Source organism: Pelecanus crispus, chromosome 1 (assembly GCF_030463565.1).
Source record: "Pelecanus crispus isolate bPelCri1 chromosome 1, bPelCri1.pri, whole genome shotgun sequence".
Lineage (NCBI taxonomy): Eukaryota > Metazoa > Chordata > Aves > Pelecaniformes > Pelecanidae > Pelecanus > Pelecanus crispus.
The window spans coordinates 223,178,945-223,196,769 of record NC_134643.1 but is presented as its reverse complement, the minus strand read 5'-3'; the positions used below and the strand labels follow the sequence as shown (position 1 = coordinate 223,196,769).

The window sequence follows — 17,825 nt, the reverse complement described above, 5'->3', positions numbered from 1 at the left end:
TATTTAAAAATGCTGCAGTGGGAGAAGACATCTACATTATTTAAAGATCTGTGTATATTCCACGTCTGTCCATTTTATCAACATTCCCAATAGCACCATACTGCTACAAGACCTACGGCACAAGAAATGGGAGAACGTGTTTCACAGGTCAATGGACTGAGCCAGTGAAAAATTTTTTACTGTTAGTCGGAAAAAAACCAAGTTGCATTTTCAAGCTTCAGGGAGAGTTTAGCTATTAGGAAAACATGCTTTTATTTGCAGGAGTCATGGAGCAATAAACCAATTTTTACAACACAATCTACAGCAGTATGTTTGTTATGGTGGTTTTGTACCTTCTGATTTAGCCTCATCCTTCCAGTAACATTAAAAGCAAATTCAGGAATAACATTCAGAGCTTGGTATTTTCACGGTTCTATGCAAATACCAGCCATCCTCAATGGCCTTAAGAAATATAAATCTTCATTTTACTCACAGGAAAATTGGGCTGGAAAGGGTAGCACACAGACTTTCCTGAGATTGTCAGCATGGTCAATGCCACAGCCAAACTTAGGAGCTCAGGAATGCGTGTGTTCCAGTTTGACACTCATAATTTACCCTGCTCAGAAGAACAGATCAGATCTAATCTGCTGGAAAGAGACTACAGCCTCCAAATCCATCATAGCAAGACCTCAAGAGATCAAAACAATAGCACCGTAGAACAGGTAAACGTGATCTTAGAACACAGGTATTTGCATTAAAGAAAAAGAATTATCAATAACATTGCTAAAGATGTAAGTAAGACCTCACCTGAAATTTAAGTACCTGAAAACTTACAGATCTAGCCACCAGTTTTCAAGAATAACTCATTCTAGCTGGCGAAGAGTAAAGCTTTTATAGCAGCAGAGACTAAAAGGAGCCTAGCTTGTTTAGCCCCTTGCAAAATGAAAGTTGTCTATTAATTCATTAGGGAAGCCAGTCCCCAGAGAGAAGCAGCAACTATTAATCTGAAACCTACCGCTGACTAAGAACAAATGGGCATAAATTGGCCATGGAAAAAATTGGGTCGGAAATTAAAAGAAAACTTCTGTTTGTTGGAGCTGGTGGATTCTGAAGTATTTAGAAAAATATGTGGATTTGTCTCCACTAGTTATAGCCTTTGTTATGTTTACAAAATGAATGATTACTGAGCTCCATGGACACAGGCTCCTTGAAGTGTTAAGTTTTAAACAAGTTCTATAAAATTTTATTTTCCTTCTTGCAGAGAAAACACCAATTTCAAACAGCAGCAACTTATGTTGCCAATTCAGAGCCATATGCAACTGTTAAATCTAAGTCAATAATAAAAAAAAATAACCCTAGTGGGTTGGGTTTCTGAATAACATAAGCGACCACTTTTTACCAGATATTTTACTAAAACTTTACCGTTTATAGGAAGCTATTTGTTTTTGGCTACTCAATGGAACATTTCTATCCAAAATTCTGTGCAACACTGTTGCAGGTTTGAAACAAATGCTATATCAGGCCTAACAACAGAATAAAAACCCACCATCCTGACATCCATGATTCGTTAAAAAAAAGCCAAACACAACAGCCAAGTGATCTATTTTGACCAAAAAACCCCCCAAGCCCAAAGCTTATTAGCCAGCACACATCTCCTCCTTGACTAATTCCATAATAAGTTAACACTTACCATACATCTCATCTTCCAGGCCATGAACAAAAGCCCCACAAGCTCCCGATTCAATCAAGTTTACAGCACCTGTATCAATTTCTTCTTTGGGAGCATCATCTCCCCACTTTCTGCCACTTGAAAACTCCCCAGAGCTGTAGAGTTCTTTGGCTCGTTCATGCGCAGTGCGTTTCCTCTGTCCAAAGAAGTTTTTCAGTTACAACCAGGGTAAACTTTAAAGATGACCGAACAAAATATTAAATGGTTTTACTGGATTTGAAAATAGATGTAGCCAGAGGCTTAGATATTGACAGAGACAGGCAAATGCTAAGAAAAGCAAATAATACCTTCTCTTCTATGAATAGTTCTAATTGCCAGTAACTCTTTGTACTTTTGATGTTGGGAAAGGATAATAATTAATACATTTTAATTAACATATTCTTAGACATCCATTATAAGAATTAAAAAAAAAAAAAAACCCAGCCAAACTGGGTCAGAGCAAAAGCCCATCTAGTTAAGTATCCAATAACAGATGCTATTACTTTGTAGTTCAACTTGTTAAACTGCAATTAAATACTTCAATGACTATCAGTACTATACAGTGTTCAGCAATGTGTAAAGTGCAGTATTCATTTGGCATGCTCACTAGTCCATCTCCTTTCCCCCCACACTGTAAAGCAAGCTGTGCAGCATTTTAATGGACTTCACAAAGTAGCCCATAAAAACTAGCAGCTCTAGCTTCATCATTCTTTTGTAGACTGAAAAACTGAACGTTATACCTTGAGCAAGTTGCTTAAGGAAGGAATTTTACTGAAAAGTTTTGCTTGTAGGGCTCAGAGCTCCGAGCCTCTAGCTACTCATGTCTCTTGAAATGTCTAGGTCCACTGGTTGGATCTTGCAGGAAATTTTCCATAAGCTTGCTCCTAAAACTAGGATGCAATCTTTCCATACACAATAAATAAAGCTTTTAGCCAAAAGGCTGTCAGAAGAACACAAACATTTACCTCTCATCTGCAAAACCTGAATAGCCTAGAGCTGTTTATTACATGCTCAGCTAATGAAATCTAAAACTAGCAATTGCTTCATCTGAAAGAAAACCTGTAATTATCAATTAACTCTCAGCAGCCCTGAGGCAAGGACATGGTAAACAAACACACTCAACATTAACATACCTGTTGTGCAATTTTAGTACACTACACACAGTAAAAATGAACCCAAACATTTACATACCCTCAGATCTGACATGAGCTTCTTGTCAAGGGTCTGCTCTAAGAAATGGGAGCTAACTTGTTGCATAGAACCCTAAAGAGGGGGAAAAAAAAATCAAAAGGAAGAAACAGGATTATTCTAAACTACATCATATAATTTCCTGATTTATCCTAACACAGCGTCCAATCTTATCCACTCATGCCAATAGCTTTATAGAATGCTCAACACTACTGTATGTCAGAGTCTAAAGAAGTTTACTTAAGACGGTCAGAAGATCTTATTTTCCCATTGAGGTTAACACAGTCTTTCTTGAGTTCAATTGATTTACATGTCCTGTGCTGGAGAAGTAGGGGGAAGGAATTATGACAAGTACTTGTTTTCCTCTTGGGATACCCAACCCTCTACTCTCAAGGAAAGTATCGCTGAGGAGTTCAGCTGAGAAACTTTTGGGTTTCCTCAACACCTCTCATTTCTTCTCAGAATTTTGGTAGAAATTTACCTATATGGTAAATATGCGTTTCTTTTCAAATACACGTGAAAAGTAAAGTAGCATAAGATGAACTATTTTCAGATAGAGAAGAAAAGAATGCAACTTACCAATAACTTAGCAGCTTGTACTCTAACAACCCAGGAACCATCGCTAACCATATGACAAATTTTTCCAAATGCATCATCAACCAAGCGAATTTCTTCATTAGAAGAAGGAATTGGGACAATGCTAACATAGAGAAACAGAAATGAGTATGATGATCTTATGCCATGCTGGATAGCATCAAGCAAGAAATAACTATGCTGAATTCCTACAGATGTGCAACAAATACCAAGAATTAAAAACTTCATCCAGATCAGTGCATTCTTATCAGGTATCAGCAACTTGTCCACATCAGTTTTCTAACAGCTACTCCTGAGACTTACTAGCACAAAACTCTCAGGATTAGGATGATTACTATGCCAACACTTTGAGTCACTTTGCATACAGCACATACCTTTCAGGATAAAGTTGACTGAGGACCCAAATTAGCTGGACTGCAGCACTACGCACTTGCTCATAATCATCTGCCAACAGCTTGCAGGCCTGAAAGAAGATTCACAGTCCAATCTACCTGAAACATCTCCACCAGAGCTGTCATTCACTTCCCACAGCGGATTTAGGATCCTTACGATAAATCAGTTAGGACAGATTATAAATCAGGACAAATTCAGTTCTTCCTCCTATTCCCTAGTATTTCCAAGTTTGATTAGGTAGACTAGTCCTAATAAGGTCAACCATGCACATGCTGTAAAACTCCAGAATTGCCTGTACCACATAGGAAGCACGAAATGCGAATCTGTAGCAGAACTAATTTGATACAGGCTTCAGCTGTGCAACTTTATTGACATAACAAATACAGGCTTAATGCGTACTCTCCAATGAACAAGGGTTTAAGACTTCGAGATTGCCAGATGACAGTAATAATTACATAATGCCCTGTCCTTTCCATGATTATCTCCCCCAATAAACAATATATTCCAATCAAAGCACGTGCTTTACTGCGTTTAAGCACAACAAAATGCAAAACAGATTTTTATTTCCACTGCCACAGGGCAATAAGGAATACAAGCAACCTAAGTGCAAAATACTCCACCTCTGTTCAATGCCCTCCCCCTCTCAAACCACATTGTCACAGAATCTAAAAAGCAAGATATACAAACAAGTACAAAATAAATACAAATTAATACAAGGTTTTACCTGACTGTAAATAGCCTGCTGTAATTTTAATCCTCTTTCATGAAGCTGCAGCTACAGAAAAACACAAGAAAGTGTAACTACAGGCTTAAGTGACACAGACTAAGTTTTCACCTCTGTTTTTTCTGCCTTGAGTAAACTTAGTTGCTTGAATTTCTTGATTGCTGCTATAATTAAAATATTTCATTATCTGGGCCATAAGTATTTTAAAAAATAATCTTGACTTCAGTATAATTTTTTTAAACTTCACAGCCATTCATACTTTGATTGATTAGGAAAATACAATTTATATAAATTTATAAAAAAAAAATAAATAAAAATTTATATAAATACACTGTCTGTCCATTCTCCCAACCTTCAAACAATTGTTTAGCGTTAGCCATATTCAACCACCATTACAACAAAGGTATCTTCAAAATAATTAGTTTACTACCACTCCTGAAACATGGACCCAAAAGTAGCATTGCCAATGATTTTTTATGCCCTGTAAACCTTTCCAATTACTGAACCAGAGGAATACTAAAGATTGTTTCTATCTGGAATTCATTAGTATCGTGAATCTGACTTATAAACAACAGAATAATATCTGGCTGTCTATTGTCAACAAGAAAGCAAACGGTTGCTTTTCTGTATCCACTTCTTCAAAGTAAAACATGCCAGTGACAAAATTCAAGGGAAAAAAAAACCAAAAAGACCAAAGACCCACACACAGTAGCAAGAAAAACCATGATCAAGAACCCTAGAGGCGGTTAGTGACCCTGAATTCATTCAGAATGCTTCTGTGCTTCAAATGACAGAAAGACAGTTGACTTTGTGCTGTAATTATAAATTTAAGGTCATAAATCTTGCTATGGATTTGGTTGAATACCATTGTAAAAGTCACTCAAAAGACTTTAAGAAAAAAATTGTACCAAAAAGCCCAGACTGAAACAAAAAAGGATGAGTGCAGCCTCCAGCAGAGGGAGATCCCAGCCAGATTCAAATGCAATCTGACCTCCTCAAACGCATCCTGCTTCTTTGTTTGGAGTTTAATATCATGAATTCAAATACCTTTGTTCACCATCAGGTTAGATGGAGTATTATTATAAACTTTAAGGGTAACAGACGAATTTCCATATACTCACAAGCAAAATTCTCAAGCGCACAGTCTTTGCTTGCATTTCTGCAAAACTAAAAACTTCTGAAGGGTCCCCACACTCCAGCCCACATGAAAACCAGTTAACCTCATAAACAGTTAGAGAATGCTAATGAATGTGACCATGGAACAAAACATAAACGTTATTTAAAAACAAAGAAACAAAATTCTTTCTGGGCCCATCACACAGTTTTCCAGTGATAAGCAGCTTTCTACTGTGTATTGGAGTCCTGGTGGCTTATTGAAATTGTGGTAAGCAATGCTAAATCAGAAAATACAGATTTCTCAGTAAAAGAAAGAACCTACATATGCCCAAAAAAGTCAACAAATGAAAAAGCTTCTTCAGCTATAGCTGAAACAGAAGTTTTTATGAATCACTAAAATACCCTTTGAGAGCTTGTATTGCTCTCATATTTCACAACCTAGCTTATTTTTCCTGGTAATTTTGATATGCTAAATGGACTTTTACTAATTTAATTAAATAATTTCTAATCTAAACCTCTTTGGATTAGTTTGCAACCCCTTACCAGCTTCCTTACATAACCCCAAACAATTTATTCCACTGTACCAGCAATCCTTACCATGGCTTTTATAGCTGCTGTCCTAACACGAGGGTCCTGGTCATTAAAATGGTCTCCTATTATCTTCTGGACATCTTTGGCAGCCTGGCTTTCAACTTCTTTTGCAACACCTTTTTCCACTGGTCCAAGACAGCCAATTAACTGAAGACATTTATTTCTTACACCATGGGAAGAATCTGTCAGATGCTGTGGAATGGAAAAGAAGAACAGATGTAACTGGATTCTTACTGTTCTTTCACCCCCTCGAAATAACGAATCATCCTAAGATTCCTAGCAGTTAAAAAATGTTAGTATTGTAAGTTTGTTGAGACAAATGAAAATAATTTAAACACTGACTACATTTTTTTCCTGTGGTCAGTGATGAAAGTTTCCTGCCCCAGGGAGGCCACCTTACCTTGCAGGCTACCTCCACCAGCCTCATCCTGACAGACGGATTCTCTGTGAGTTTTGTGCCGATCACCAACAGGGTGTCCAGCAGCTGAGCAAGCACTTGGTGAGACTCTGCAAAACAAAACAGCGAAAGGCTATGTACCTCTTTACTGAGCTTCTCACCAGCTACAGAATCACAGAATCATTTTGGTTGGAAGGTCTTCCTGAAGCTTCCTCCTTTCAAAGGCCAGAGCAAGCCCGGTTCCCTCAGCTTCTCCTTGCACATCACATGCTCCAGCCCCCAACCACCTCAGTGGCCATCTGCAGAACTCACTCAACCTTACCAGCACAGATCTGGCACTGGGGAGCCCAAAACTGGATGTGGTATTCCAGATCTGGTCTAACCAGTGCTGAGTAAAAGGGAATATACCCTCCCTTGATCTGCTGGCTACACTCCTGTTGATACAGCCTGGTACGCAGTGAGCCGTCAAGTAAAAACCAGAAGCAAGGGGTGTCCCTCAAAGGTCCATATTAGGACCAATACTGTTTTAATATCTTCATCAATGACATGGACAGTGGGACTGAGTGCACCCTCAGCAAGTTTGTGGATGACACCAAGCTGAGTGGTGCTGTTGACACACCTGAAGGACGAGATGCCATCCAGAGGGACCTTGACAGGCTTGAGGAGTGGGCCCATGCAAACATCATGAAGTTCCACAAGTCCAAGCACAAGGTCCTGCACCTGAGTCAAGGCAATCCTCCAGTATCAATACAGGCTGGGGATGAGTGGCTTGAGAGCAGCCCTGCAGAGAAGACCTTGGGGGTACTGGCAGATGAAAAATTAGACACGAGCCAGCAATGTGCACTCGCAGCCTAGAAAGCCAACCATACCTGGGGCTGCATCAAACGAAGCATGACCAGCAGGTCAAGGGAGGGGACTGTGTCCCTCTACTCTGCTCTGGTGAGACCCCACCTGCAGCACTGCATCCAGCTCTGGGGTCCTCAGCACACAAAAGACATGGACCTGTTAGAGCAGGTCTAGAAGAGGCCATGAAAATGGTCAGAGGGATGGAACACCTCTGTGTCCTGGTTTCAGCTTGGATAGAGTTAATTTTCTTCCTAGTAGCTGGCATAGTGCTGTGGTTTGGATTTAGGATGAGAATAAGGCTGGTAACACACTGATGGTTTAGTTGTTGCTAAGCAGTGCTTACACTAGTCAAGGACTTTTTCAGCTTCCCGTGCTCTGCCAGGGGCACAAAAAGCTGGGAGGGGGCACAGCCAGGACAGCTGATCCAAACTGACCAAAGGGCTATTCCATACCATAGGACGTCATGCTCAGTACAGAATCTGGGGGGAGTCAGCTGGCGGGCTGCAATCACTGCTCAGGAACTGGCTGGGCATCAGTCAGCAGGTGGTGAGCAATTGCATTGTGCATCACTTATTTTGCATATTATTATTATTTTCCCTTCCTTTTCTGTCCTATTAAACTGTCTTTATCTCAACTCATGAATTTTACTACTTTTTTTTTTCCAATTCTCTCCCCCATCCCACTGGGGAGGGGAAGCGTGAACGAACGGCTGTGTGACGTTTAGCTGCCTGCTGGCTTAAATCACAACAGTCCTTTTGATGTTCTTCAGTGGCCCGACTCTTGGGTATGTGAGCATCTACATGATGTACTTTTACAACCAGGTTCTCTACTGGGGCAGCAATATCTTGCCACAATGCGGCAGCCCAGATTGGTTTGCCTCTGCGCTGCCAGTTGCTCTGCTTCCATTGATGCAACCATCCCCACGGGGCATTTGCCACTATCCATGAGTCAGTAGAGAAAGTACTGGCCACTTTTCTTGTTCAGCAATATCTAAAGCCAGCTGGATAGCTTTCACCTCTGCAAACTGACTCGATTCCCCTTCTCCTTCAGCAGTTTCTGTGACTTGTCGTATAGGACTCCATACAGCAGCTTTCCACCTCTGATGCTTTCCCACAAGACGACAGGACCCATCAGTGAACAGGGCATATTGCTTCTCATTTTCTGGCAGTTTATTATACAGTAGGGCCTCTTCAGCATGTGTCACCTCCTCCTCTGGTGATATTCTGAAGTTTTTGCCTTCTGGCCAGTCCATGATCACTTCCAAGATTCCTGGGCGACTGGGGTTTCCTATTCGAGCCCGTTGTGTGATCAGTGAAACCCACTTACTCCATGTAGCATCAGTTGCACGATGTGTAGAGGGGACCCTACCTCTGAACATCCAGCCCAGCACCGGCAGTCGGGGTGCCAGCAGGAGCTGGGCTTCAGTACCAACCACTTCCAAAGCAGCTCGAACCCCTTCATATGCTGCCAGTATCTCTTTCTCAGTTGGAGTATAGCGGGCTTTGGATCCCCTGTATCCCCGACTCCAAAACCCTAGGGGTCGACCTCGAGTCTGCCCTGGTGCTTTCTGCCAGAGGCTCCAGGTAGGGCCATTCTCCCCAGCTGCGGTGTAGAGCACCTTCTTTACATCCTGCCCTGCCCAGACTGGCCCAAGGGCTACTGCATGAACTATCTCCCGTTTAATTTGTTCAAAGGCTTGTTGTTGCTCAGGGCCCCATTTGAATTCGTTCTTCTTCCAGGTCACTTGAAAGAGAGGGCTTATGATCAGACTGTAATTTGGAATATGCATTCTCCAAAACCCCACAACACCTAAGAAAGCTTTTGTTTCCTTTTTGCTAGTTGGTGGGGACATAGCTGTTATTTTGTTGATCGCATCCTTTGGGATCTGATGACATCCATCTTGCCTTTTTTTTCCTAAGAACTGGATCTCCTGTGCAGGTTCCTTGACCTTACTTTGTTTTATGGCAAAACCGGTCTTCAGAAGGATTTGGACTATTTTCTCCCTTTTCTCAAAAACCTCTTTGCTGTGTTGCCCCACACGATGATGTCATCAACGTACTGCAGACGTTCTGGAGCTTCACCCTGTTCCAGTGCCATCTGGATCAGTCCATGGCAAATGGTGGGGCTGTGCTTCCACCCCTGGGGCAGTCAGTTCCAGGTGTACTGAACACCCCTCCAGGTAAAAGCAAACTGGGGCCTGCACTCTGCTGCCAAAGGGATGCAGAAAAACGCATTAGCAATGTCAATTGTGGCATACCACTTGGCTGCCTTTGACTCCAGTTCGTATTGAAGTTCTAGCATGTCTGGAACAGCAGCACTCAGTGGCGGTGTAACTTCGTTCAAGCCACAATAGTCTACTGTTAGTCTCCACTCCCCATTAGACTTTCGCACTGGCCATATGGGACTGTTAAAGGGTGAGCGAGTCTTGCTGATCACTCCCTGGCTCTCCAGTCGATGAATCAGGTTATGGATGGGAATCAGGGAGTCTCAGTTGGTGCGATATTGCCACCGGTGCACTGTTGTGGTAGCAATTGGCACCTGTTATTCCTCAACCTTCAGCAACCCTACAATCGAAGGGTCCTCTGAGAGACTGGGCAAGGTGGACAACTGTTTAATTTCCTCCATCTCCAAGGCAGCTATACCAAAAGCCCACCGGTACCCTTCTGGGTCCTTGAAATACCCTCTCCTGAGGTAGTCTATGCCAGGGATGCTCGGGGCCTCTGGGCCAGTCACAACGGGGTGCTTCTGCCACTCATTCCCAGTTAGGCTCACTTCGGCCTCCAGTACAGTGAGCTGTTGGGATCCCCATCACTCCAGAAATACAGATGGGTTCTGCCCCTCTAGGGCTTGATGGCATTAGGGTACACCGCGCACCAGTGTGCACTAGAGCCTTATACTCTTGTGGGTCTGATGTGCCAGGCCATGGAATCCACACAGTCCAGTAAAGCCAGTTGTCCCTTTCCTCCACCTGGCTGGAGGCAGGACCCCTCTAGTCCTGGTCATAGCATTCGTTACTCACTTCTTGCAAATACAAATCAGAAGTTCCTTTATGGAGATCAGAGGTAAGATCAGCCCCTCTACTCTGTCTGAGGAATTGCCCACTGAAACTGGAGCAGCAATTTTCCTGGAAGAACGCCCTTTTGTTATTGTTTTTCCTTGCAACTCATGCACCTGTGCCTCTAGGGTCAAGGTAGATTTTCGATCCCACTTCCTCATGTCCTCTCCATGGTCACGCAGGTAAAACCACAGGGCGGCCTGTGGTGTGTATCCACTATATCCTCTCTCTTGGGTAGAGGGACGCTTACTCCTAATGGCTGATACTGGTCTGTACAGGTGGAGAGTAGGACATAACCTCTTTGAGTTGCTGGAACTCTTGGGACAGTTTTTCAAACAGTCTCTCCACAGCTGAGACACAGGCCCGTAGGGAAGAAGAGAGACTTTCTTCATATTGCCAGAGTTGGCCAGCCAATTCATCCACCATTGGTTCTCTCCATCTTTTCAGATCATTATTGCCAATGACTTTGCATGCAACAATGGTGCGCTCCGTACAAACTTCCACCACATGGGTCATGTGCACCTGACTTCATCTGGATCTTTGGATACCTGCTCGTTGTTCAGGTCACTATAAATCACCTCCAGCACAGCTAAGGCTCTCAGGTACTGGATACCTCTCTCCATGGTGGTCCACTTGCCTGGGTGACATAGAACATCTTCCTTGAAGATGTTCATCTATATGATGAAGATACCTTTCCTTCACGCCTGACAGGAGTTGCCTCCAGAGGCTGAGGGCTTGTGCCCCTTTTCCAATCGCTTTGTCAATGCCCCCTTCCCTAGAAAGGGATCCCAGCTGCTTGGCTTCCCTACCCTCTAATTCCAGGTTACTGGCCCCATTATCCCAGCATCGGAGCAGCCAGGTGATGATGTGCTTGCCTGGACAATGACTGAAATCTTTTCGCACATCTCACAGTTCACTCAGGGATAGGGATCGGCTGGTTACCATCTCATTTACAGGTTCTGCCTCTTCCTCCTCTTCTCGTGATGGCCCTGGTTCGTCTTCATCCCTTACTAAACGAGCCAATCTTCTTGTATATTTCTTCTTGTGTAGAAAGGCAACTGATACCAGCACGGGTTGGTTCTCTAGTTCAGCCGCAGTGCCTGTTGCTGGAGTTTCAGTAGCTGCACTGTGTATTGCGGTGGTTGGAGTAGCTGCAGTGCCTGTCACTTGAAGTAGCTGCAGTGTGTGTCACAGGGCTTTGAGTAGCCACACTGCCTGTTGACGAGGTTTGAGTAACTGCAGTGCCCATTGCGGGGGTTGATCTCTGGATGATATTCTTAAATAGTTGTTTAACCCTAAACAAGACCTGAACTGCATACAGGAGACAAAGCAGTAGGAGGATGCTGGTTTGAACATCCCAAGGATATTCAAAATTCTCAAGAGCTGTTGTAACTAGCCTGAAGGAGAAAGGGATGGTGAAGGAGTGGGGGAAAGTGTCCCCCTCTGTCTCCCCCATAGATCGATTCTCTGAGGAGAAGAGGTAAAAAGTGTAATTATTAATAGTTTCTGAGAAATGGCTCCCAAAGCTCCCGAAGTACGGGAATGATGGCAGTGCCGAGTACAGTCTCATGACTTTATCATACCATAAGCCAGTGTTACACAATACAGCAAAGCGGTAACTTTAATCCAGCTCCCAGAGGTGATAAACAGCACCACAGGGAATGCATACAGCAAGTACGGCATTACATAGCACAACTCTGAGAACAAGCACAACAACTCTGAGAGCAAATGAATCAACATTGTGACCACTGGCTGTTAAACTAATACGATGAATGCTTATCACAAATTTGCTTTAACACGCTCTGGTCAGATCTGTCATTATCTCAAACCCTTCGTGCCCCACGCTGGGTGCCAAAAAGGACTGTTGTGGTTTAACCAAGCAGGCAGCTAAACACCACACAGCCATGCGCTCAGTCCCCCACCTCCCCAGTGAGATGGAGGAGAGAATTGGGGATGGGGCGGGGTGGGGGGTGGGGAAGTAAAATTTGTGTGTTGAGATAAAGACAATTTAATAGGACAGAAAAGGAAGGGAAAATAACAATAATATGCAAAATAAGTGATGCACAATGCAATTGCTCACCACCCACTGACTGATGCCCAGACAGTTCCTGAGCAGCAATAGCAGCCTCCCGGCCAACTCTCCGCAGCTTATATGCTGAGCATGATGTCATATGGTGGTGAAGGGTGAAGGGTCTGGAACACAGGCCTGGACTTGGTAGTGTTAGGTTAATGGTTGGACTGGATGATCTTAAAGGTCTTTTCCAACCTAAGCGATTCTATGTGGTATGGAATAGCCCTTTGGTCAGTTTGGATCAGCTGTCCTGGCTGTGCCCCCTCCCAGTTTCTTGTGCACCTGGCAGAGCATGGGAAGCTGAAAAAGTCCTTGACTAGTGTAAGCACTGCTTAGCAACAATTAAAAGATTAGTGTGTTATCAGCCTTATTCTCACTCTAAATCCAAACCACACCACTATGCCAGCTACTAGGAAAAAAATTAACTCTATCTCAGCCGAAACCAGGACACTCTGCTATGGGAAAGGCTGTGAGAGTTGGGGTTGTTCAGCCTGGAGAAGAGAAGGCTCTGGGAAGACCTTACTGTGGCCATTCAATACTTAAAAAGGGGGCTTATAAGAAAGATGGAGAGAGATTTTTTATGAAGACCTATCTGGACAGGTCATGGGGCAATGATTTTAAACTGAAATAGGGTATGTTTAGATAAGGAAGACATTTTTTATGATGAGGATGGTGAGGCACTGGAACAGGTTGCCCAGAGAAGCTGTGGATACCCTGTCACTGGAAGTGTTCAAGGCCAGGCTGGACGGGGCTTTGAGCAACCTGGTCTCGTGGAAGGTGTCCCTGTCCAGGGCAGGGGGGTTGGACTAGATCAGCTTTAAGGTCCCTTCCAACCCAAACCATTATTTGATTCTATAAATTACATTAAAATAAAATTAAGCTAAATCAAGTAAAGCACATACAAACTGTGAATACAACACAGACAATAAAAATGGACTTTAATGAAGTCACAAACAAGTCAACCTATGTTTTACTATTACAAATCCAATGCTAACAAACTAATGGTTTCTTGCATTTGCGCTGATGAGCTAGCCTGCAGCACGGTAAGAAAAAAAACTTCTCTTCAAACAAGATTACACTTTAACCAAAACTGTTCTCTAGAACAGAACACTTCAGAAGCAATGGCTCTCACACGGAGATGCAAAAGCAAACTTTGCACTCCCTTAAAACAAAGGTAGACAGCAGGCAGGTCTGAAGAACATTTTTTTCCTCCTCAGAACATGGTATTGTCTGTCATCATTCACAAAAGCAGAAAATAAATACTTTGAGCAACAATTCCCAGTTATACACTTCCGATGTAAGGCCCTTGCCACTGTCTAAATGCTTAAAGACTACGTGATTCAGCCTTCCTCTCAAGCACCACCTAAAAAACAAGACTTACTCTCATTCTGAAGCGCGTTAATGGCATCATCCATAATGCAGTCTGGGGAAAATCCTGCAGTCTTCGATAACAAGCCCAGCAAGGAAGCAATCTTCAATCTTACAGAGGCATCGTTCTCCTGGAAGGAAACGGCAGACACCCTCATTCATTTTGCAGTTTGTAGGGCATAAAACACTACATACAGGCAGGATCAATACACAATTCAGCATAAGGGTCTGAATTTTACTGTCAGGCTACTTCCTCCTCCATACGTCCACAGCAAACCACACAGAAAATTAATGATACCAGAATGTTTACATGGCAACTTCCAGTACATTTCAAAATTATTCTTTTACTCATAATTCCTGAAAAATCACCTTCTTACGGTTTGAAAATTTGAGGTTTAAATAAATCAGGCTTTCAAGATGCCAGAAAATTCAGTGCTGATAATCATAGAATCGTTTAGGTTGGAAAAGACCTTTAAGATCATCCAGTCCAACCATTAACCTAACACTACCAAGTCCACCACTAAACCAATTAATGGGAGAGTAGCAACCCCATGCCTCCTGGCTTGGTGGCTCGATCATTTATAATGAAAGTAAAAACTAGGAATCATTAAGGTTGGAAAGGACCTCTAAGATCATCAGTCCAACCATCAACCCAACACCACCATGCCCACTAAACCATCTCCCAGAGTGCCACATCTACACGTTTTTTGAACCCCTCCAGGGATGGTGACTCCACCACCTCTCTGGGCAGCCTGTTCCAATGCTTGACTACCCTTTCTGTGAAGAAATTTTTCCTAATATCCAGTCTAAACCTCCCCTGGCACAGCTTGAGCCCATTTCCTCTCGTCCTATTGCTAACTACATGGGAGAAGAGCCCAACACCCACCTCACTACACCCTCCTTTCAGGTAGTTGTAGAGAGCGATAAGGTCTCCCCTCAGCCTCCTCTTCTCCAGGCTAAACAACCCCAGTTCCCTCAGCCGCTCCTCATAAGGCCTGTGCCCCAGACCCTTCACCAGCTTCTCTGCCCTTCTCTGGACATGCTCCAGCACCTCAATGTCTTTCTTGTACTGAGGGGCCCAAAACTGGACACAGTATTCCAGGTGCAGCCTAATATCTTTGCAAGTTTTTAATGAACTGTCCTGGTTTTGGCTGAGAGAGAGTTAATTTTCTTCCTAGTAGCTGGCATAGTGCTGTGTTTTGGATTTAGGATGAGAATAATGCTGATAACACACTAATGTTTTAGTTGTTGCTAAGTACTGCTTATGCTAGTCAAGGACTTTTCAGCTATCCATCCTCTCTGCCAGGTGCACAAGAAACTGGGAGGGGGCACAGCCAGGACAGCTGACCCAAGCTGGCCAAAGGGCTATTCTATACCATATGACATCATGCTCGGTATCGAAACAGGGGGAGTTGGCCAGCGGGGAGTGACCACTGCTTGGGGACTGGTTGGGCATCAGTCACTGGGTGGTGAGCAATTGCATTGTGCATAATTTGCTTTGTATATTATTATTACTACTACTATTTTACTTTATTTCAATTATTAAACTGTCTTTATCTCAACCCACAAGTTTTCTCACTTTTACCCTTCCAATTCTCTCCCCCATCCCACCAGGAGGGACTGAGCGAGCAGCTCAGCTCTGTGGTGCTTAGTTGCTGGCTGGGGTTAAACCACGACATGAAGAAATGGGAGGATTTTAGAAGATGAACTGAGATGGATAGTCTCTTGACCTCTGCTAAGCAACAAGGTATGTGGACTACAGAAAACAACTGTTTCTCTTAACAGTGGGAAGGAGTGCTGTTAAGAATATTTCGTTGAAAAGTTTTTCAGAAGTGTCATTTTAAAAGTGCTCTGTCTGCAGCATAAGCAATAGCTAAAAAGTTTCTCCACTGTTAGAGGAAATTAAGGACAAGGTAAGGAAACATCAGTCAGGAATGATTCAGATAAAGTTGAGCCAGCTTTGGACAGCTGGGTTCCCTGGAAAACTTATGATGTCTTTGTCCCTTCTTAATTTAAGACTAATAGCACAGGCCATCTGCAGGGATAACATAGTCACATCCCTGTCATTGGCTCCCAAAACCATCAGCAAAGGGACCAAGTAACATAGAATCATAGAATTGTTAGGTTGGAAAAGACCAGGAATCGCTTGGGTAAAGGACTACAGTCGCTCACTCTCCTCACAAAAGGCTTCCAACAGCCCAGGCTGTTGGCAACTGAGTCACGACCAGCAGCCTATGACTCTCTATTCCACATCCAACCCCAAGAAAACAAGACCAGAAGGAAGATTCTGGAAGCAGGCTTGGCTCCCAGCTTCACCACCTTATAATAATGCTCCAGCAGGATCCTGACAACCCCTTCCACGCTCTCCACTTCCACAGGCTTCCTGGCAAACTGAAGCAGGTACTGCAGGGCATCTGCAGGTGAGGTGGCTTTGCACAGGTCGACATGGAGCGCCGCTGACTTGCTGGGCTTTGTCAGCCGCAGCTTCTTAGCGGACAGGTCCTCATGCTGCTGCTGTGGGCAGAGAAATGCAGTTCAGAAAAACAGAACAAATCCTGATCCACTCCTTCCCAGAGTGAACACTGTCACAGCACCAAGCCTGAGAAAGCTCCTGTGCCCCACAGCAGCCACTGGCCTCTCTGTTGCCTGCCTTAAGAAGAAACACATCCTCAGCCTCCTGGGGCTGCTCCTGACCTGCCCAGGTAGCCCCTATCCCCGGGAAACACTGCCTCTCCCCACCCCAGCCTGGCACAAATCCTGCCCTTTCCAACCCCAGACAACCACCCCAGGGCAAACATGGCTTTTCCCATGCCCCCCAGCCTAGGGCATCCGAGAAACTCACCGCCGCGGCCCCATCCCGGGCTGGGGGCGGCCGCGTCCTCCACCCCGCGGCTGTCGCTCCCTCCCCACCCTGAGGGGAGCACCATCCCCCCCGCACACACCCTGAGGCAGCCCCTTTCCCTCCAGGCAGCTCCGACCTCCCTCTACCCGGGGCCAGTCCTGAGGGCCCCCTCAGGGGCCGCCCGAGGCCCCCAGCCCAAGGGCGGCGGGCACCCCTGGGCTAGGCCTCGGGCTAGGCCGGCGGCTTTTCCCTCAGCTCCGCCTCACCCGCCGGCGCCACTCGCCGCACGGCAGAGCTCGGAGCTGCCCCCCCCCCGCCCTGCCCGGCCCGGCGGCGGTGCGTTACCTGGACCACCTTGGTGAACTCCTCGTACACCCGCTTCTTCAGGTGCGCCGCCATGTCGCCGCCTGGCCCTCCACGGCCGCCGTACGCGCAACCCGGAAGAGAAACCACAGAGCCGCCCGCAGAGACGGGGTGCAGGAGCGTCCCCTCCTCCCCGCTGGAGGCTGCGCTCTGTGATCAGGCGGCCGCGCCCCGCACGGGGCGGGCTCCCGTTGCCATGGGAACGCGGGTCTGACATGGCGGCTGCGGCCTGGCCCGCCCCGCCGCCAAACCCCGCCCCCGGGCTCACCCCGTCAGCGCCGCTGAGTTTTCCCCAAAACCATAGAATCATGGAATTGTCTAGTTTGGAAAAGACCTTTAAGATCATCCAGTCCAACCATTAACCTACACTACCAAGTCCACCACTAAACCAATTAAGGGGAGAGTAGCAACCCCATGCCTCCTGGCTCGATCATTTATAATGAAAGTAAAAACTAGGAATCATTAAGATTGGAAAGGACCTCTAAGATCATCAGTCCAACCATCAACCCAACACCACCATGCCCACTAAACCATCTCCCAGAGTGCCACATCTACACGTTTTTTGAACCCCTCCAGGGATGGTGACTCCA

The 17,825-nt window shown here is 44.7% G+C and overlaps 1 protein-coding gene across 5 annotated transcripts in view; it reads right to left on the bottom strand.

Moving 5' to 3' along the window:
* The window catches only part of INTS4 (integrator complex subunit 4), a 42,906-nt gene extending 25,623 nt beyond the window's left edge, over window positions 1–17,283 (bottom strand). For 3 of the 5 annotated variants that reach the window (XM_075704906.1, XM_075704942.1, XM_075704933.1), the window contains exons 1-10: window positions 17,218–17,283; window positions 16,350–16,544; window positions 14,044–14,161; window positions 6,694–6,800; window positions 6,300–6,485; window positions 4,587–4,637; window positions 3,844–3,932; window positions 3,455–3,575; window positions 2,879–2,950; window positions 1,670–1,844 (exon numbers count right to left, since the gene is read on the bottom strand). In XM_075704906.1, coding sequence (XP_075561021.1) covers window positions 1,670–1,844; window positions 2,879–2,950; window positions 3,455–3,575; window positions 3,844–3,932; window positions 4,587–4,637; window positions 6,300–6,485; window positions 6,694–6,800; window positions 14,044–14,161; window positions 16,350–16,544; window positions 17,218–17,271 — 1,168 coding nt within the window. In that variant the 5' untranslated portion in view covers window positions 17,272–17,283. The remainder of the gene's footprint in view (window positions 1–1,669; window positions 1,845–2,878; window positions 2,951–3,454; window positions 3,576–3,843; window positions 3,933–4,586; window positions 4,638–6,299; window positions 6,486–6,693; window positions 6,801–14,043; window positions 14,162–16,349; window positions 16,545–17,217) is intronic. The other 2 variants (XM_075704915.1, XM_075704923.1) reach the window with 2 other exon arrangements.
* Between the last annotated feature and the right edge of the window lie 542 nt (window positions 17,284–17,825).